Below are 21,148 nucleotides of genomic sequence, written 5' to 3' on the forward strand. Positions count from 1 at the left end.
TGGTGCTTCCCATTAGCTCTGCCCCAGCTGCTCGAGCCTAACCCTGTTCAACAGAAGGAGCCAGAATTAGCTGTTGAACGAATCAGCAGATGGAAATAAGCTTCGAGAGAGAGGAAAGCTGATTTACATCTTTTCTTAACACCTCGGTGCCACTAGGCCACTTTTCCGCTATGGGGGGGGGGGCTCAGTCAGACCCAACATCCCAGCAGAGACACGACCGGAGCTGCCTTTGAAAGAGCAATTAGCCCGAACCGCCCCGCACACAGGGCGAGGAGGCAGAGCTGCTTTTGATGTGCAAATCCCCCGCAGCAGCTCCCGCACCGGCCTGCCTCGCATCTGCTGCTCCGAGGGGCAGTGGCCACTGTTTGCTCTGCAGAGAGGCAGCAGCTGCCCTGGGGCTGAGGCTGAAACCGGGGGGTAGAGGGGACGGGACCCCCAGGCAGTCCTCATTAGTCATTGCTGAAGAGGGAAATACTGTGTAAATGCACCGAGGCAGCAGCTGTGAGATCAGCACGTCCCATTTAGCATGGTACCTGCTGTCACCGTGCCATGAAATATTGGGTTGTTTGTTCAGCTCCTTTTGTTCCCAGTGCAAAGCATCCCTCACCTGCAGGGACTGCTCTGACCACCACTGCTCCTGCTGCGGGGTTCCTAAAGCACGAGGACACCTCTCTCCTCATGTCCCAAGTGCCTCTTTGCTCCCCCTTGTTTTCTTACCTGTAGGAACAGCTCTGTTCTCAGCACAGTGCTAAAATAGCTACACGGTGCTAAAATAGCTGTGCTGCAAGCCCCAGCCTGCTCCCAGGGCCTCGGGCTGAAACTATTTTTGTTCTGCTGCACTATTTGCTACCTGGGAGCTGCCTGTCTGCAGGATCTGCTGGTTTCCTCCAGCAGCTGGGGAGCTGCAAAAGGGGAAGGTGAGGATCTCTGCCCAGCAGGCTCTGGCCTCACAGCACAGCCTGGCTGCCCCTGTGCATGAGGGCAAATCTAAACTGGATACTGTCACCAAAGCTCTGCCAGGCAAATGTACCCCATTAAAGCAGGAAGTAAGGCTGAAATAACTCACACAGGTCAGAGCTGAAGAGTCCCAGCAGGCTGCTTTAGTGCCTCTAAGCACAGCCCTTGATCTTAGAAAGCCAAGAGAAGGCAAAGCAGCCCTGCCCCGCTGCTCAGAAACTCACTGCATTTACAGGTGCTGGCAGCCAAGCAAGCCCGAAATCACTGCTGTGCAATAGCTGCTTCCAATGGGACCAATAATTTCTGAAACAGTTTTTGCACCGCTGAATATTTAATAGCAAAACAACCATTTCCAGGTGATTTAGAGTCTGAAGCAGCCCTGCTCATCAGGAGCACAGTAACAGGGCTGATTTGGAGCCACCAGGCTGCAGCTCGCTCCATCTTCTCTCCACTCACTTGGCAGCATGAGCAGATCAGGCAAGCAGTGCCACTACATGGCTGTGGGGCCGAGCTGCACTCAGCAGCTGTTTCATCCTCAGCACAAAGCCACCCTTACTATATTTACATTCAGCCCAAACTTTTGTCTGGCCTGAACCAGCCACACTGTCACCAAAGGCTTGCCTGCATGTCTGAGCCTTGGGCCGGAGCAGAGACATTCGTTTTCCCCTTTGCTCCCACCAGCTGCAAAGAAGTAGAGGTGATTTGCAGCAAGTACAGCAGCAAAATCCCTTTCACTTTGCTCTACAGGGTTTGCAAGGACCAGGAGCCCTGTTATCCATGCACATACTTGCAGGTACCTTGTGAGCAGCAGCTGCTCGCTCCGCCGCGCTCACCGCCCGCAGGAATGCTGCTCAACCTTTGTCCTCAGCCCTCACCACCACTGAAGGGTTTCAGGAATCCACTGGACTTTGGAATTTCTCCTCTTCCTCGTGTTTTCAGCTTGCTGCCCTCTGTTAATGCAGTTATTCGCATGCCTTAACCACAGGCTCTCTCTCAAGACACAAAAAAAAAAGTGACCGTGGCTGAATGTGTAGAAAACACTGAGATTTGTTCCCAACCTTTTTGAAGATGTGTTTTTAGTATAATACATTTTCCTTCCTCTGTAGCATCAAATCTCTCTCAACCCCTGTGGAATAATTACAAAGCCATTCTTAATGCTGAGGAGATGGGATTTCTAACTCAGTCTCTCTCCTAGTGAAAAAAAAAAAAACCAAAACTGTCAGAACCAGCCTGGACAGTTAAATGAGTTTTTAAAGAGTGAAGTAATGTCTTCATCTACCCTCAAGGACTTCTTGAGCTTCCGCACAAGCAGCAGCTTGAATTGCAGCATGGGTAGAACAGCTAACAGGAAAAGACTGAAGACAGCTTCACAATATCAGAATAAACACACCCAGGACACAGCTCCCCCTTGCCCTTCGTAGCACCGCTCATACAGAAAAGCTCAGAGTCAACACACCCCTTCAGATCACGCTTAAGCAGTCTCTTGAGGAGGTTTCCCAGTCTCCTCCAGCACAAACTACCGATTGAGATTCATGTGGAAACGTGGCATCACACAAAGATTGCACCAGCCACCCCACTCAGCAGCACAAAGCATTCAGCCCTGAAGTTGAAGGCCAAATCTCCAGCCCTGAAAGCTACCAGCTCTAACAAGGCATGTGGCTCCAGTGGCCCTCACTGCAGACAGCTGAAGTGTTTGCTTTCAGCAGACTAGCGAGCAATTTCCTTTGTGTAAACAGAAACCCTGGTGGCAAAGGACAGCTCAGCCATTGCAGAACGACCCCAAGTTGTTTCTAACCACAGAATAACAGAAATTTGTTTTGTTCAACACCTTCCATGTTTAATTTATTTAGATATTCTCTACATTAAAGTATTCTCATGCCAACACTCGCAACCTCCCACCCCCACCTCAAGAAAAAATAGACGTGACACAGCTTTAGAGTGGAATGCACTGGAATAAAGTTACTGTTGTGTCCAAGTTACAGAGAACACTGAACAAACCATAGAACTGCACACAGAAAACATCAGGGAAAGCTGGAATTAGCACGCTATCATTCGAGTCATGTTAGCACCTTCCTAGACAAGCACTGAAGGCGTTCAGAGAGGTGCAACATGCTTTGGTGAGCTAGACCAGAGATAAGTTTACATTAAGCCTGAAAAAAGAAAAAAAGCCAGCAAGCCTGCCAGCACTGGGCTCTGAGCCTCGTCTGAACTAATTTAAAGTAAGAAATAACACTGAAGAGACCAGCCAAGCTCGCAGTGTTTGGGAATGCTGAGCTCTCCTGGCTAGCCAGATCTGTGCCTGGAGTGCAAACCACAACAGCTCTGAACACGACTCGGGACCCAGCGCCACCTACAGCATGCTTTGCAGCACAGTTCGGTATCCATTCATCCATCAGCTGGCTTTCTGCTGTTGCATTGTTTAGTCCAATGCATTTTAAAAGCTGACCTCCCACCAGTACAATTGTGTCTCTCATAAAGAGGGTTTTTTTTGTTTGTTTGTGGCTTTTCTTTTTTTTTCTTTAAACATCTCCTATAATCCCCTTCAGTAGCAGCGTGGAGCCTTGAATTACCCAGTCTTAACCATTGGGACACTACTGATCTCAGAAGGCTTTAGCTGCTGTCACACATTGCTGGCATTGCCAGAATGCAAAAGAAAAGGTTAAAGCAGGAATCTTTCTTTGCAAACTTCAAGGTACAATTTGAAACCTTTCATTCAGCCATTGAGCCATAACATGCTGCCTTCAGGTAGCGACCCACTGGCCTGTGACCTCTGCAATGAGCCCTTGCCAGCAGAAAAGCACTTAGCATGCTCACTAGTGTCCTTACTTCATGCATCCCTTTAAGGATTTTAAACCACAGATACATCAGTGACTTGCATTTTTCAGAGATATGCCATTTTGCACCACGTTTTCCACATGTTAGCCTGGCCTTCAGGCACAGCAGCAGGACAGCAGAGAGCCATCTGTTCTACCAGCAGCAAGGCAACTGCACGTGATCAAACTGAGCAGATGCTTTGAACATGAAGTCACATTTACTCTTTCATGTTTTCTAACCCACGTGCTCCTGATTTGAAATTAAAGATTTGCAGTAATCCTCAGACATTCATTTGAAGTGTCCACAGAAGGTCCAGTTCAAAAGAAATAAAGGAAAGCTTAACAATAGCTATTGCACATACATAAGAGCTGGCCTAAAAGTCTTCCTGATGATCCAGGCTTTGGAAGAAGGGATATTTTAAAAACTGGTATCAGTGTACATTGGAACACTGGCACAAATGTCACCTATTCTTGGTTTTAATTATAAGGGCGACAAGTAAACATCAACACATGAAAAAAAGGAAAACAAACAGCTTTTCACAGAGCAAGGAGTTGGAGATGAAGTTGTGGCTAGTGTTTTGCAGTCGAATCTCGAGGATAGAATTCAGCCAGTGTTGTCTGGGGAATTCTCTTCAGCATCTCCTTGGGGAAGATTCGCAAAAGCTGCCATCCGATGTCCAAGGTCTCGTAAACAGTACGATTTTCATAAGGACCTACAGAAATCAACCACAGACTGAAATACGGGGCAGGAAAGCGTCTGAGGAGCAGGGATCTCTCAAAACGTGACATTCTAGGTGTTAATATGCACTGCGATGCTCTCGAAACCGACACTCACCCTGAGCAATGAAGTTCTTCTCAAACTTCTGCAGAAACTCCAGATAAAGAAGGTCATCTGAGGTAAGAGCTTCCTCACCAACTACAGCCTTCATAGCCTGCACGTCCTTCCCGATAGCATAGCAGGCATACTGAAAGGGACCCAAACAGAAGAGCTTTTACCTTGGTAACTAAAATACATCCTTAACGGCAGTTGAGGTGGTCGCTTGGAAGGATGACACTGGAGGTCACTTACAGAGCTCAAGCCAACCTCATTATAGTATTACACAGTGACCAATCAAATAAGAACGACTCAGACGTGGTTAATATAGAAAGGAACAATCTCTGCAGTAACTGCTGAGAACATGAGGTGTTGTACATCACACAGCACGCTCATTTCATGCTGGGGAGAATCAAGTGAAGGTGACTCAGAAGGCTACAGAGCACCCAGGTGAAGGTTGATTAGCAAGAAGCCCGTTTGAAATATGCCTCTCCCTTCCTGAAGGGGTTTTTACATACCAGTTGGTTGGATACATCTGCATGATCCTTCCTGGTCATGCCCTCTCCAATAGCTGACTTCATCAGTCGAGACAAGGAAGGCAGTACATTAATAGGTGGGTAAATCTGAGGAGAGAAACAAAGGAATTATTAATAACAATACTTTAAAAAGCAAGCAAGTGATCTTAAATGTGTTCCAACTGCTGTGGTACGCACCTGCCTGTTGTGCAGCTGCCTATCCACATAGATCTGTCCCTCAGTGATGTATCCAGTCAAGTCAGGGATAGGATGAGTAATATCTTTATTTAAAAGAAAAACAAAACAAGAATGACAGAATGACAGTGTTCAAAGCTTTTCTATTCTTTCCAGCAAAGAAGTAGCAGTTTTTTTGTTTTTTTTTTTTTTTTTCTTCCAAAGAGTTAAATGACTTCTGTAGCAAAATGCCCTCAGTGAGCACTGCTATATGACACTAAGTGCTCTTACACAAGAGCTGTAAGCTCTCCTGACAGGGGGCAAGAAAACAGCCCTGAAGTCTTGAAATGACAAAGCATTCTCCTTAATGATACTGAGACAGCAGCCAAGAGCTGCGAAACCAAACAAAAACCTGAAGACCCCTATCTTTCTGTTTGGGCTGAAGGAGTCATTTCAAGTATACTAGTTATTTAAAAAAAAAAAAACACAAAATAACTTACCATCATTGGGCATGGTAAGAATGGGAATCTGAGTAATTGAGCCATTTCTGCCTTCCACACGCCCAGCACGCTCATATATAGTAGCCAAGTCAGTGTACATGTAACCTGGGAAGCCACGACGGCCAGGCACCTCCTCTCTAGCTGCTGAAACCTGAGAGGATTGAGAAAAGAGTTTCCAAGATCATGCTGATAGATCTGCTGCCTTCCCTCAATCTACACGAGTTCCTCTTCCTGCAAGCAGTACTGAGATGCAGGCACATAAACCCCTACAAAGAGAAGTACGACAGCCCAACTGTTGCCAAGGCGAATCAGAAATGTTAAACTGCTGAATGTCATGAATTAAATTCAAATATGAGAAACAGTAATAGCTCTCTGACTACCAACCATAATTCTAGGTGAGCAATGAGTAACTAAAGGCCTCACTGGCTAATTTAAGAACATTAAGGAATACTAATGGTAACAGTTGGAGCAGAAATTTGCATTTTCACTTTATACTACAGTCTTTCTGGCAACACTCAGCATGTGAGCTCATGAACACATACCTCTCGCAGAGCTTCAGCATAGGAGCTCATATCTGTCAGAATGACCAGCACGTGCTTCTCACACTGATATGCCAAGAACTCTGCTGTTGTTAGAGCCAGACGAGGTGTGATAATGCGTTCAATGCTGAAACAGAACAGCATGGCACATTTGTGACAGGTACTTCAAGGCCACAGAGGAACAGCCTGAAGTCACAAACACATTAAAACCCTCTGAAAAAAAAAAAAAAATCAGCAAGGTGCACCAACTGGAATACCAGCATTTCATATTCCACTTCACTGCACAAAGCCAGCATCACAGATCAGTCTGCAGATCAGTGAGACTGTGGCTTTCAGTTTATTTGTTCTTTTCAGCTTTCCCCAACCAACACAGCTGTAACTACTTACGTTGGGTCATTGGCCAAATTCAAGAACAAACACACGTTGTCCATGGAGCCATTTTCCTCAAAGTCTGATTTGAAGAACCGAGCAGTTTCCATGTTCACCTACATCACGAAATTAAAGCATCAGTTTCAGACCAGACTTCAGCATTCTGCACTTAAATCCTTCCTATTACTGACTTACACCCATAGCAGCAAACACAATGGCAAAGTTTTCTTCACTGTAATCCATCACATCTTTGGATTTCTTCACCAAGCCAGCTTGGCGACAGATCTGAGCTGCAATCTAGAGGGACATAAAAAGCTTCAGTGCTTTGGATGAAGAATTTAACTTGCTTGCTCTTTAACCCTGGTGAAAACGGCTTCAGGAGTTTTAAGAACAGCTCTGAATACCCACCTCATTGTGAGGCAAACCAGCAGCAGAGAATATGGGGATTTTCTGCCCCCTGGCAATGCTGTTCATACCATCTATTGCAGAAATGCCAGTCTGAATCATTTCTTCTGGGTAGATTCGACACTGAGGGTTGATGGGCTGACCTGTCAGATTTTTAGAAAGCACACATTGTTCAACACTTGATCAAACTGCCACTGATTTTGAGCAGTGATCCAAGGCTTGTGTCAAAAGCTGCAAACCAAACCTTCAGGCCTGCAAATCTTTGGAGCTGACATACATTTCCATGAACAGATTCCAAGTATCACTTAAGACAGTTATTTTCTTCTACCTCCATACCAGAAAGAGATGAAGAACTTACCCATTATGTCCAGGAAATCTTCAGCCAAAACAGTGGGGCCTCTGTCTATAGGTTTTCCTGATCCATTAAATACTCTGCCTACAAGAAACAGCAATAAAATAGAAGTGAAAGTTACTGAGAAAATAAGATAGCAGGCAATAAGCCTGTTCATTCTTTAAAGAAAGAAACAAGTGCTCACCAAGCATATCTTCAGAGACAGGGGTGCGAAGGATATCCCCAGTAAACTCACAGGATGTTTTCTTAGCATCAATACCTGAAGTGCCTTCAAATACCTGTAAAGATAGCGGGGCAATTAAAGAAAAACAACCACAAAAATAACCAGGAAGGAAGAAGAACTGTGCTTCACAAAATAATGCACCAGAATGCTGCTTCACAGCTTGAGAACTTGATCAGCCATAGGGGACAAAAGACAAGGCAGTCCCCTGCAAGCAAAGGATTTCAAAAGCAGCTCACTGGTACAAAGCATGACATCAAAACTGACTTTAACGAGCTCATGAGGTGTATCAGCAGCATCCAACAGACCCAGTGCCATTCTTTTGATCTCAGGTGTTTTCCTTTGCCAGCAGGGTAAAGTTATTCAGATAAGAATTAGCATTAGCAACAAACAGTGGCTTACAAGAAATGCCTACATGCACACAGCATAGCAGCTGATCCTGAACCTAATATTGTACAAACATAGCATGATTCCCTTCATCTAGCTGCAAATTAATCAGGGTCTTGAGGGAACACAGGAAAAAGTCATTCTATAATCCAGTTTCCAGCCTACAATTATTCATACTGTTTTAAACTTGGAATTAGTAGCATTTTATTTTATTTTATTTTATTTTTTTTAAGCTTATAGCACCAACAGAATGCATCACAAGACATCTGGCAATTCAGACATGCTGATTCACAAAGTATTCTTCTGTTGCATCAAGAGATGATCCGGTCCCCACACACACCTGAACCACAGCTTTGGAGCCACTGACTTCCAGAACCTGCCCACTTCTTCTGGTGCCATCAGGAAGAGTCAAGTGGACAATCTCTGCATACCTAGGAAACTGAAAACGAGGAAGAAAACATTAAAAACTCAGAAGTACAGCTGTGAAACAGAAGGCATCAGCTGCAGACAAGCCTAGCTTAGCACTTACCTAGGGTTTGTTTTTTTGTCTTAATAATTTTATCATCAGAAAAAAAAAATCATTCCAAAATGACTGTGTGTGTTTGTCTATTTAAGTTTAGATTACATTTTGAGCTGTTTCACAGAACTAGAACAGCGTTTCCTTTCTTTCCCCAACAGCCTCAGCCATTCATCCCCTTCTTCTGACATAAGTGCAACTCTTCAGCTGTACTGCGATTTGTTTTCATTTATTTCAGCAGTCGGAAACCAACCTTGTATTTAAATTGCTCAGGAGATGCATGAATTTCACAACAGTCAGCATTTAACCTGTTACAACTCTTCCTGCAAAATCTCTCTCGATAGCTTCATTCATTAAGGTTCTTCATCCTTACCTTCACTTGATCCAAGATAACCAGGGGGCCATTCACACCAGACACAGTTTTATAAGCTGGAAGAAAGAGCCACAAATCAGATACTTCCTTGGCACAGCACAAACTCCCCATACCCAGCTTTCAAAGTTTCAATGCCTATCATCAGTCTCAGGTTCGCAGCTGTGGGGCTGAGCTCCGTATTGCTCTGTTTCTTAGGAGCCCCACAAGAAGGATGAGGTGCTGAGTTGTGTTGCCAACATTTTTGCCACTGCTGCAAAGCAGTCAAGGTTAACATTGAGATACGAGCTTGACTCTTTCCTGTCTGTTAGGAATTCATGGTTGGAAGCCTGTATTTGGGTTCATCAGAATGCTGCCACCAGAAACACCCCTACAACATAAAGCTGAAATACACAGTTGCAAGATATTTACATAGCAGAGATAACGACGACTGTAGCATGTGATAAAGTAGTCATGGTTGTAACTGTAATTTGTGCCCAACAAATGGAGACATAAACCCTCACACCAACACTGAACTTCCCTTTTTGTTTTTTCTTTCTTAAACCACGCATGAGTCCTGCCCCATGACACTGCAATGACCCAGATGAAAGCCATTCAAGCAGGACTTGCAATTAAAAGTTGATCAGCAGAACTTCTATGCTAAAGCACATTTTTTGGCATGCTGAAAACAACACTGCTGAAACAAAACCTTTTAATTCCTGTCTCCTAGAAAAGGCCAACGGACTACACTACAAAATGCTGAACTCCACTTTAGCCCAACTACTCCTACCCTTGGGTTATCCCAAGACACCTGATACATGACTACAGCTCACCATAAGGCTCACACCTGAAACATCAGCAGCTCATGTCTTAGCACTACACATCGTCCCCTGAAATACTTGTGTGCCCAGAAATTAGAATTCATTCCTGTGTTATCAGCACAGCAGAAAAGCTGGGGAAACACAGCAACAGCTCTGCCCTATGGACACACAGCATCACAGTACAGCTCAGCATCGCCTACCCTCAGACAGAAGTAACACTGAGTCAAAGCTTTATCAGGATCATGAGGGAGCAGTGGCCACGAGTGACTGTTAATCACTTTTCCCTCCAATGGAAAAATGAGGCAGTGGAGCCATTTGCAGAGCAGAAAAGAGCAGCTCTTACTGCTGGCATGCTGTAAGGCAGAGGAAAAGGGCACAAACCTCACCAGCGGGGAGCTACAGGTAATCACCTGGCTGGGGCACAGTGAGAAGCTGTTCAGTTTGGCACACACAGTTCGCATTGTATACTGTCAACAAAGAGCAACTTTAAACTGTTGCAATATAATCGCTTAGCAGCAACAATCAAGGCTGCATTAGATAAAGCATGAGGTGGAGGTGCAAAGCGGTCTCAGGAGGAACTCCCGCTGTCTCAGTTATCAAAATCCAGCCAAATACCATCAGATATTTTTGGCAGGAAATTATATATATGGCAGGAAATGGCTGTCAGCAGCACACAAGGCTCTGTCACCTGTGTGGCCCGATGCCCCATCCCTAGAGGTGTTCAAGGCCAGGTTGGATGGGGCCCTGGGCAGCCTGGTCTGGTATTAAATGTGGAGGTTGGCAGCCCTGCATGTGGCAGGGGTGTTGGAGATTCATGATCCTTGAGGTCCCTTCCAACCCGGGCCATTCTGTGGGCCTGGGATTGGCAGAGGGCTCTCAGTGAGGGCTGCAGGAATGGAAAAGGTTCCCTTGAGCAACACAGCCCATCCCATGACCGCCTCGTGAGTGCTTCTTCCTCAATCAGCAGCGAAGGGCAGGCCCCACCGACGAGGAAACGACATCCTTGATACCAAAAAGCACCAATTCCCCTCAAAAGCAGCTTGAGAGACTCAGAGCTCCCATGTGCAGACACCGACCTGTGCCGTGACAACCCCAAAAGCGAGCAAAACGCAGTGTTTTTCACATCCAGCAATGCGACAGCAGACACAAACTGGGATCTGCAGAGGTGCCGGCCTTGCCTGAGGCCGTGGCTTGGGGTCCAGCAGAGGAGCAGATGCTCGAGGGGGGGGGAAGAGCGGGGGAACTGAGGGAGGGGAAAGAATTGCGATGGTTCCTTTGTATTTCACACCAGGTGGTTCAAAATCAAGCAGCAGAAAAGTGCTCGTGACATTCAGCAGCCACGCAGGGGAAAGAAAGGCCCCTCCTCACCCCCCCCCAACAGCCTCAGCCCCCTCAGCCCCCTCAGCCCCCCTCACCCCTTCTCCCCCCTCCCCACCGCAGACCACGCACGGTACCGCCCGACCCACGGCCCCGCTCCGGCTCAACGGCCAGGAAAGATTTCTCCACCACCCCGAGCCCCTCATGCGCCGCAGCCGCTCCCGGCCGCACTCACTGAGGCGCGGCTGGGACAGGAAATCCCTCGTCAAGGCCGCCGCCTGCTCTCGCGCCCCGCCGGGCCCTGCGCCGTTCATCATCCCCCGCACCGCCGCTACCGCCGCCATCTTGTGCGCTGCTCCAGCTGGGAGGTCTGCTGCGCATGCGCTGATATAGAGCCGCCGCGCCCCGCCCGCACGGGGGGATCGTAGGGGAGGGGAGGGAGCTGGCCAGGGTGCTGCGGGGGGGTAGGGAGGGTGGGGATAGGGATAGGGATAAGGATAAGGATAGGGATAGGGATAGGGATAGGGATAGGGATAGGGATAGGGATAGGGATAGGGATAGGGATAGGGATAGGGATAGGGATAGGGATAGGGATAGGGATAGTGATAGGGATAGGGATAGGGGTAGGGGTAGGGGTAGGGGTAGGGATAGGGGTAGGGGTAAAGATAGGGGTAAGGATAGGGGAAGGGATAGGGGTAGGGGTAGGGGTAGGGGTAGGAGTAGGGTAGGGTAGGGGTAGGGGTAAAGATAGGGGTAAGGATAGGGGAAGGGATAGGGGTAGGGATACAGATAGGGATAGGGGGAGGAAAAGGGGAGGTGGAGAGAGTGGGGATAGGGATAGGGATAGGGATAGGGATAGGGATAGGGATAGGGATAGGGATAGGGATAGGGATAGGGATAGGGATAGGGATAGGGATAGGGATAGGGATAGGGATAGGGATAGGGATAGAGGTAGGGATAGGGATAGGGATAGGGATAGAGGTAGGGATAGGGATAGGGGTAGGGATAGGGGTAGAAAGGGAGAAAAATGAAAAAAAAAAGAACAAAAAAAAAGGAAAAGAAAAGAAGATGGAAAAATAGAAAAGAAAAAAAAGAAAGGAAAAAAAAGAAAAAAAGGAAAAAGAAAAAAAAAAAGAAGAAAGAAAAAGGGGAAAAAAAGGAAAAGGAAAAAAAAAAGGAAAAAAAAAAGGAAAAAGAAGAAAAATAAGAGAAAAAGAAATGGGGAATGGGGAAGAAAAAAAAGAGAAGAAATGGGAATAAAGGTGGAAAAAAAGGAAAGAGGAAAAAGTAAATCAAACCTTTAATTTAATTAAAAAAATAGCCAGTGGGTTATTTGTAATTGCCTTTCGCCCCCGCCCCCCAAAGAAACCATTAGTGTGTCAACTTCTGTTTCCTCGTGGATTATTTCTCTCCTCATACACGTTAAATTTTAATCACTGGTGTTTGCTCTCTCTGCTCAGCAGGAAGGTGGATTTGATGCTAGAAACCATGTTCCATCTCTCCCTGTGCTAACACTGAAATACTGGAGATGTGTTTCCCTGGAGCCGCTGCAGAGCTGTGTGTGTTTGGAGGAGGAACGAAGCGCTGGGGGCTGTGAGAGCGATGGAAAACCTGAAGTGGGCACTCACTGCAGCTGCCCCAGGAGAACTGGTTGTCGTGGGTTAAAAAATGAATTAAAAAAAAAAAAATGGGTTAAAAAAGGAAAAAATGGTTAAAAAGAAGTCAACGGAAAAACAAAAAAAAAGTCTGATGGATGAATGGAAATGCTTCCAAAGCAGAAATGAGCAAACATTCCCAATGCAGATGGATGGCATTGCAGTCTCTTTAGGCTGTCGAAGGGATGGTGCCCTGACCTCTGTGGGGATGAGGAGGTGGCAGTGATGGCCATCCCTAGAGGAGCTGGAGCTCCCAGCAGTGCTGGCTGAGGGTCTGAGCTCACCGGTAGGTGGGAGCGGAGCTCTGCGGATGGTCAGAAAGTGATTTCCATGCTCAGTTCTCAGTTCATGAAATGTACTTAAAGACTTCAGCTCCTGCCTTCGTGTTTGTTACTCAGAGGGTTTTGGCCACTCAGAAGCCAGGCAAATGGCTTCAATGGCAGAGAGAATCACAGAACCGTGGAACCACAGAATAAAAGAATCGCTGAGGTTGGAAAAGAACACTAAAATCATCAAGTCCAACCCCAACCCATCCCATCATGCCCACTAAGCACATCCCTCAGTGCCACATCTGCACAGTTGTTGAACATTTCCAGGGATGGTGACCCCACCACCTCCCTGTGCAGCCTTTGCCAAAGAGACAGACAGACAGACAGACCCTTCAGCAGGGTCTGTTGTGATAGGACAAGAGGAAATAGTTTCAAACCAAAAGAGGAGAGAGATTAGATATAAGGAAAAGTTTCTTTTATGATAAGGGTGGTGAAGCACTGGAACAGGTTGTCCAGAGCAGTGTAAAATGGAGACAGCCAAAGTCAGGCTGCATGGGGCTCTGAGCACCTAATGGAGCTGTGGGTGTCCCTGCTCACTGCAGGGCGGTTGGACTAGATGGCCTTTAAAGATCCCTTTCAACTCAAACAATTCTATGATTCTATCAAATCCTGACTCACACAGAAAGGAGCCCCCGTCCCCCCGTCCTGCTCTGACGCAGGAGGAGCTGCAGGGCTGCAACTACATCTCCATGGGAGACAGATGCTCATAGCCTCTCCTGATAAGAGCTGCAATAAATTCCCTGGGAGCAGCAGCTCCGAGCACTCTGCTGTCAGCTCTGCACACTGGGATGCGTCCAGGGGTAAGGGCTCTGTCGCTGTGCTACGTGCAACAGGTTTGCACTGAGAGGGATGGGGTTTGGTCTTGAGATTCAGAGCAGCTTCAGCCTACTTGTCTCTATTTTCCTTGCTTCTTTACTTCTTCTTCCTGGTGATTTATACATAAATATATCTATTTTCTTGCATTAGTTATATTATTTGGTCCTTGCTATTGCTTGGAGGTACTTGGGGATGATGAGAAGCCCGCTCTCTTTTTCAAGTTAGTGACTTGCATGGTACTCACATCAGATGATAGAGGGTTTGGAGGTTTTGCTCTTTTCTTCAGGAATAAAATGATAAATGTCATTGCCTGGGATGTCAGGAAACCACAGGAGTGTTGGAGGCAGCTGTAGCTCACACTCTGCTCATGTTGCTGCTTTACTGCTGAAGCAGCCACAAGCTATAGGAACCCAAATGCTAACTGATAAGTTGGCTCAGTACAGACTTCTGATGGATATTTCAGTATAACTGAACAAGTCCCAACCTTAATCCTGTACGTTAGGCTTTTAAGTCCTGCATGTTGCTGTGACATTTCTATTAGGTCAAATGAAAAGACATGCAAAGTGAAATAAATTTCCTTTGAGATCCAATTTAATCTCCAAAGAACAAACATGGAATACAAGATGTAGAGATTAGTATAGATAAGCTACCAGCTTGATTTATGCTTTGAGTCTTCTAAGGAAGACTGAGATGATGTTTGCAGTAGGGACAAGATGTCTCAAGAGAATGGAAAAGGCTGGGGAGCCTCCATCTCTTGACTGCAGCATTAAACGTGAGCTGGATAAAAGTGGAGTCTTTGAGAGCAAAACTGGAACTCTCTGCTTCTCAGAACGGCACCCAGCTCACGTAGGGGATAAGAAGAAGTCATGAACCTGAGCGAAGTGCTAACCCACAGCATCTTCTCCCAAGGTTGCAGGACATCGCTGGCCCTGACAGTAGAGCCAGGGGACCAAGCCCCAGCAATGCTCCCAGCAGCCATCCCCACGTCCCAGAGCTGGCTGGCACGGGGCCGGGCATCACGGAGGCTGGCACTGGTGGTGGTGTTCGTCGCACTGCTGCTGGACAACATGCTGCTGACTGTTGTGGGTAGGGCGTGAGCTGCAGGGATGGCTGCAGAAAGCTGTCAGCACGTGCTGGGGACAGACATGGGGATGGGTGTGGGGACAGGCAAGGTAAGAGCAATGGGGACAGGCAATGAGACAGCAATGGGGACAGGCGTGGGGAAGGATGGGTGAAGGAGCGTCCAAGCATCGACACCGTGCTAGCACCATCCAGTTCATATGCATGCTGAGCCACAAATTCAAGCAAACCCACTGATGAACACTCTCTTTGGCTTTTTTCCCAGTGCCTATCATCCCCACCTTCCTTTATACAATAGAATATGAAGGTGCCAACAGCTCTGCTGCCCTGCATCAACCCGAGTCACCTCCCTCAGCCATCGAAGATCCTCCTTTCTCCCCCATGTCCTCCTATTTTGACACCAGCACCACGATGACCTTGGGCTCCCCCAGAACTATGGAGCTGCAGACAGGGACCAGCGCCAGGCACCCACAGCATCCCCCTATGAGCTCCCCATCACCCAATGACTGCCCACAGGGTGAGGAATTCCTCACGCAGGAGAACATGCGTGTTGGGCTGCTCTTTGCCTCCAAGGCTCTCGTCCAGCTTCTGGTCAACCCCAGTGTGGGGCTGCTGACCAACAGGTACGTCTGCAATCTACTGCGTTCTAGTCAAGTGGCAAAGATCTGCAGTCACATAATGATGGGATCTGGTGAGAGAATAGCAAGGAGAAGAGTGCAAGCATCACAATAGGAATGAATTTTGCCTTTTTGAAGAGCCTACAAATGGTTTGCAAGCTTGCATTATAAAATAAGCCTCACCTGTTGTTCGACATCACATCAGAACATTTCAATGCACATAGGCATAGCTCTACCAGACATATTTTTCTCTCATTCCAGGATAGGATACCACATTCCCATGTTCATTGGTTTCGTCATCATGTTTCTCTCCACGCTCAGTGAGTACCACCCCTGATTTGCCCTCCACACACAGCAGGATGTCCTAAAATGAAAGCAGCAAAGGAGACAACCACCTGCTCTGTCCCTGTGCATGAGATGCTGGGGACAGGGAAGGACTCACCTGGGCACAAGTGGTTGCTGCTGCACCTTAACAGGGTTTTAGATGTGCAGCTCTGCTGGGCACTGTGTTTCTCCTCCTGCAGTGTTTGCATTTTCTGGCACCTACACGCTGCTGTTCATCGCTCGTGCTCTGCAAGGCGTTGGTTCCTCCTTCTCATCAGTTGCAGGTGAGCGTGTTGGGTCACTGCATGCTGTGAAGCCCTATGCCAGCTGGGTTCAGTCATCACTTTCGATTCTCTCTGCTCCCAGGCTTGGGCATGCTGGCCAGCATCTACACAGATGACTTCGAGAGAGGCAACGCCATGGGCATCGCTCTTGGAGGGTTGGCCTTGGGTGTGCTGAGTAAGGACCTGTGGCTGCCGGGGGTTTTACACCCACAGTATCCCCATGCTTTGCTGCTTGGTGCTGCTGAGCAGCCCTGGGGTGGGGGGTCCCAGTCTCTGCTCCCCATCCATTTCCAGCAGCTCCACCAATACAGTCCATCATTAGACGTGGGTTTGGGCTAAAGCCAGTTGCCTGCTGCATGGTGACACAGCCTTTCCCTTGCAGTCGGGGCCCCATTTGGCAGCGTGATGTACGAGTTTGTGGGGAAAGCCTCCCCCTTCCTGGTCCTGGCATTCTTAGCCCTGCTGGATGGAGGTGAGGGACCACGTAGTTTACCCAATCCAAAAGCAAACAACTCACCCAACCATTAAACCAGAGGACATGAAAAGAGTGAAATGCAGCCATCTCAGAAAGAACTTCTCAGAGCTCTCACAATTAATACAGCATCAGTTACTCTGTTATTGCTAAACCATATGCTTCCCACCACCAGACGTGTGACATAGCAATACAGTAAGAATTAGTCCCTCATTACTTAATGACCCCCTTGATTGCTTTAATGGCTCAAATAGCACATCAGTCAAGCTCTCTGAACAGAATTTCTCTGCAGAAGGCACACGTGGTGCTGCCTGCAGCATCTTCATCATAATACAAAGAAATGGGATGTTGCCCATGAATGGCAATCCCTATTCTCTCTCTGTAGCTGCGTTACAGATTCAGGCCACGACAGCATTCAGAATTACAGATAGCAGAAACACACATTTTTAGTGGGAAGTATTAAGCTAATTAAATTACAGTCACAGTTACCATCTTTGCCTAGATGTAATGTAAGACATCTTTAATGGAGCATGTAAGAGATTTTGGAAAGTGAAATGTAGGTTCCCTATGCTTGAAGGTTGTTTTTTTCATCCCATTCTTTTCCATGTCTCATTTTGGCTATGCCCCATTTGAAATCCCCCAGCTGACAGCTCCCTGGATGACGCCCCAAAAGCATTGGGGCTCAGCCAACGATTGATGCCCCTCTGAAGGAAAACCACAGGGAAATTTAGCTTGGAGCAATACTAACAGCACTGTTACCCTCCACCCCCCTTTCCCCCACCAGGTTTGCAGCTTTGCATTCTGCAGCCCTCCAAGGTCTCCCCTGAGGTGAGCATGGGCACAGTGCTGGGGCAGATGCTGCAGGTGAGGGGTGGCTCGGACCCCCACCTGCAGCTCCCTAAGCCCCCATCTCAATCAGAGCACCAGAGGCACACCAGTGCTCACCCTGCTGCGGGACCCCTACGTGCTGGTGGCTGCAGGTAACCTCTGCATTCCCACATTGCCCCATTTCCTTATTTCTATTCAAAACAGCAGCAAAAGAAGCCTTAAACAGATATTTTTCCATTTTCTCCCCACCAGGAGCCCTCTGCTTCTCCAACATGGGGGTGGCCATGCTCGAGCCCACCTTGCCCATCTGGATGATGCAAACCATGTGCTCCCCCAAATGGCAGCTTGGTAGGTGCTTCACTTTGCAGTCCTCACTCCTCAGCAGCAGATTGATGCAGTTTGGTCAGAGCAGGTCCTGCTGGGCACTGCGGGATGGGCTGAATATCTCTAATACCATCTTAAAAGGAAGAAAACATATTCCCACAGAGCGATGCCAGGCTGTGTGCTGCTCCAATTTCATTTGGAAATGTCCTTGGTGGTAGCTATACAACGTGCTTTTCACTATTATTGAAAAAATGGTATAGAATCAGTCTCTCTACCACAGCAATAATGGTGGAAGAAAGGCTGAGTAGATCAGTGTCATGCTGGGCTGAAGTCATAGCAGCCAGCTGGGTTTTGCAGAGGCAGCTCTCAGTAGAACACAGCCATTTAGAGATGGTGTGTGCTAACTACCAGCTGCCTTGAAAATGTGATATGGAGATAGCACTGTCCTATAAAAAACAAAAACTAATTGTTCTAAAATCCAGTTGGCTGGGAAATAACCTGGGGGACACCCCAGGCAACACTTAGAACCCAAACTGAATTGCCATCTGGAAGCAGCAGTGCTGAGATAACCCTCCTAATCAAGTTATTCCCTGGTCAGGCAGCAGCATCCGTCCCAGTAAGAGCTCAGGGTGATTTGTGTGATTGAACACAGGTGGGTGAATGTAAGGAAGCACCTCAGGGCACTCAGAGCTGCTCTGGTCACTGTTGAAATCAAAGGGATTTTTGAAGTTACCCAGAAATGGGGAGAGAGCAGTAAGCTGGCAGCAAGAAACCCTCAGACGCACTGTACTCAAGATTTGGGAGTGGACTGCATTTAGATACACTTCAACCAAAGCCCTCTACCAAAAAACCTCTCATAAACACAAATAACTTCATTACTTGTATGATTTCGTTTGCCCACTTCCATAATTCTGAGGAAAATGAATAAATAAAACAGAAGAGCTTGGACTAAACCTGCAGAATGAACAGTTCTGTGGCTGTCAACAAGGAGAAAGGAAGTTAAATACAATTCTGTGTGTCTCAACGGGGAAGTTGTCTCAGTGAAATATAGCTGATGCATTTTATCTAAAGTCAGCAGGAGAGTATATTAAAAATAAACAACTGGTAAATCAGCAAGCAGTTCAAATATTGACTTTTGACTCATAACGATTGCTAAGCTTTACATTCAAGCAGCTGTTTTATCCCTCTTTATTTAGCCAAAAGCAGAAGGCAAGGGGAGAAAGATGGACAAGGAGGAAGTGATGACAGCAGAGAAGGATGGGCACAGAAAGCTCTGCAGTTGGTTCAAATCTGCAGTTTCTCACCCTGCAGAAAGAAAACTCACTTTCTGTGCCTCTCTCTGCCTTCACAGAGGAGCAATGGGGCTTTGACAGAGGACAAGGAGTAGCAACATAGAGCCTAGAGACACCTTCTGTGTGTGCTGGATCTCTGCATTTGCAGAGAGATTGCACACTCTCTCTTATTCTCTCCCCTAGGGATGGCATTCCTTCCGGCCAGCATATCTTACCTCATTGGCACCAATCTCTTTGGGCTCCTGGCTAATAAAATAGGCCGGTAAGCGAATAGCAGTAGCCTCAGCAAAGATCCTGCTTGCACACACTGAAGGAATCACCCTCTGCTGCCCTTGTTGCAGGTGGCTATGCTCCCTGATTGGCATGGCTGTGGTGGGGATCAGTCTGCTCTGTGTGAGTACCTCAGGGCAGCTCTAAGACCTGCTCAGGGATTGCACCACAGATCTGTTCCACAGAACTATGCTGTGCCTCCTCACCTTGAAGCTCTTCTGGCCTCATTCACACCTTCTCTCTTTCCTCTCTAAGGTGCCCCTGGCAAAAAATATTTATGGGCTGATTGGCCCAAATGGTGGGCTTGGCTTCGCCATAGGTAAGTGGTCAGTCTGTACGATTCCCAGCACTGCCCTGAGAAAAATACCTCATGATCTCATGCTTGCTCCAAGCAGGAATGGTGGACTCCTCCATGATGCCTATTATGGGTTACCTCGTGGACCTTCGCCACACCTCTGTCTATGGCAATGTCTATGCCATTGCAGATGTTGCCTTCTGCATGGGCTTTGCAATTGGTATGGACCCGTGGGGTGTTGTTCTCAATGCTTTCCTCCATCCAGTGTCCAATGGCAGCAACTGGCACTGAGTCTGTAGCACAGCCATTGCAGGCTTTAGATCCCTTCCAAAGTGGAAGAGCACCTTTTGCTCTTTTCCTGCCTCCTGAGCCTTTGTTCATATTTAAATGTGCAGGTCCCTCAACAGGCGGTGCGATTGTACGAGCTATTGGGTTTCCCTGGCTGATGGTCATCATTGGAGTTACCAACATTGTTTATGCTCCTCTCTGCTGGTTCTTGAGAAGCCCTCCTGCTAAAGAGGAGAAGATAGTGAGTGTACTTTACTGCCCTAAAGTATAGGAGCTTGATAATCCAGAGATATGTGGAAGGAATTAGGATAAATTAGCCAGGGACTGGATCCTCCTACTTCACAGCTTGTATTCCCTGGGCTTTCTCTAAAGCTAGTAACGCTTCCATTTATTATTAAAATTAATGGCCACTTTTACTAAAACATCGCTTCTCTCCTTTATGTAGGCAATTTTAAGCCAGGAATGCCCCATGCAAACCAAAAGCTCCACCGCTCAGAAGCCACTGCGGGATTTCCCTCTCCCAGACAACAGTGATGTGGAGGCAGAAAATGTGGAATAGCAGCAAGGCTGCATGTCTTGCTTGAAGCTATGTTAAGTTCACAGAGCAATGTATCTCTCAGCACCCAGGAATAACCCAAGACCTGTAGGCACAGGACGGACATGGGCTGAACGTTCAGCTGTTCTCCTGGCACTCAATCTACATCAGGGAATGCACTTGGAGGCTTCCTGCCCAACTCTGCCACCCCTTTGCTGGGTGACATCCAGGAAGATCACTCAAAATCCACCTCAGATGTAAAAAACATACAATGTAGAGAATAATGCCGTGCTGTCCTGGGCTGCCAGCCCACACAACAGGGATAAGACCAACACCTCTCCCACACGAGTTGCATTCGTTAATGTCTTTTAAGTGCTTATTACTTTTGGAAGAAAAGCACCAGAGAAAACCAAAATGAAGTCAGCAGCTTCAGGACATCCCTTCCTCCATAGTTCTGCTGTAATCCCCAGCACAAAACCTTTCTGTATCAGCAGGATCCAATAAAGACAGCTCTGTCCTGTTCATGTGCTCCATGCTCACTTGAAGGCAGTAAAAGTTCCTTGTTGTCTCGGTACAGACTGTGCTTTCTATTTACGTGCTATTCACGTAAGGGCTGCTTGTACTGCCCTTCTACCATTCGTGAAGAACTCTTGAGAAATTCACTTAAATATAAGGCTGAAAGTTTTAAAC

At 47.2% G+C, this 21,148-nt stretch overlaps 2 protein-coding genes across 2 annotated transcripts; one reads left to right on the forward strand and one right to left on the reverse strand.

Moving 5' to 3' along the window:
* Positions 1–2,768: 2,768 nt before the first annotated feature.
* Positions 2,769–11,427, reverse strand: ATP6V1B2 (ATPase H+ transporting V1 subunit B2). The gene is made up of 14 exons (XM_052701828.1): positions 11,285–11,427; positions 8,936–8,991; positions 8,386–8,484; positions 7,623–7,716; positions 7,445–7,522; positions 7,090–7,229; positions 6,877–6,978; positions 6,700–6,797; positions 6,316–6,439; positions 5,774–5,924; positions 5,298–5,380; positions 5,103–5,207; positions 4,606–4,735; positions 2,769–4,483 (listed from the first exon to the last, which is right to left on the reverse strand). Exons 1-14 carry the CDS (start codon positions 11,391–11,393, stop codon positions 4,341–4,343), a joined length of 1,512 nt encoding a protein of 503 aa, XP_052557788.1. The 5' UTR covers positions 11,394–11,427; the 3' UTR covers positions 2,769–4,340.
* A 2,331-nt stretch (positions 11,428–13,758) lies between these two features.
* On the forward strand, positions 13,759–21,034 carry SLC18A1 (solute carrier family 18 member A1). The gene is made up of 16 exons (XM_052701835.1): positions 13,759–13,833; positions 14,759–14,935; positions 15,195–15,552; positions 15,808–15,866; positions 16,071–16,154; positions 16,237–16,329; positions 16,537–16,626; positions 17,411–17,454; positions 17,546–17,606; positions 17,707–17,802; positions 19,254–19,332; positions 19,412–19,463; positions 19,596–19,659; positions 19,736–19,855; positions 20,031–20,164; positions 20,369–21,034. Exons 2-16 carry the CDS (start codon positions 14,812–14,814, stop codon positions 20,480–20,482), a joined length of 1,572 nt encoding a protein of 523 aa, XP_052557795.1. The 5' UTR covers positions 13,759–13,833; positions 14,759–14,811; the 3' UTR covers positions 20,483–21,034.
* Positions 21,035–21,148: the final 114 nt, after the last annotated feature.

This window comes from Tympanuchus pallidicinctus, unplaced genomic scaffold (assembly GCF_026119805.1).
Source record: "Tympanuchus pallidicinctus isolate F22 unplaced genomic scaffold, pur_lepc_1.0 scaffold41, whole genome shotgun sequence".
NCBI classification, from domain to species: Eukaryota; Metazoa; Chordata; class Aves; order Galliformes; family Phasianidae; genus Tympanuchus; species Tympanuchus pallidicinctus.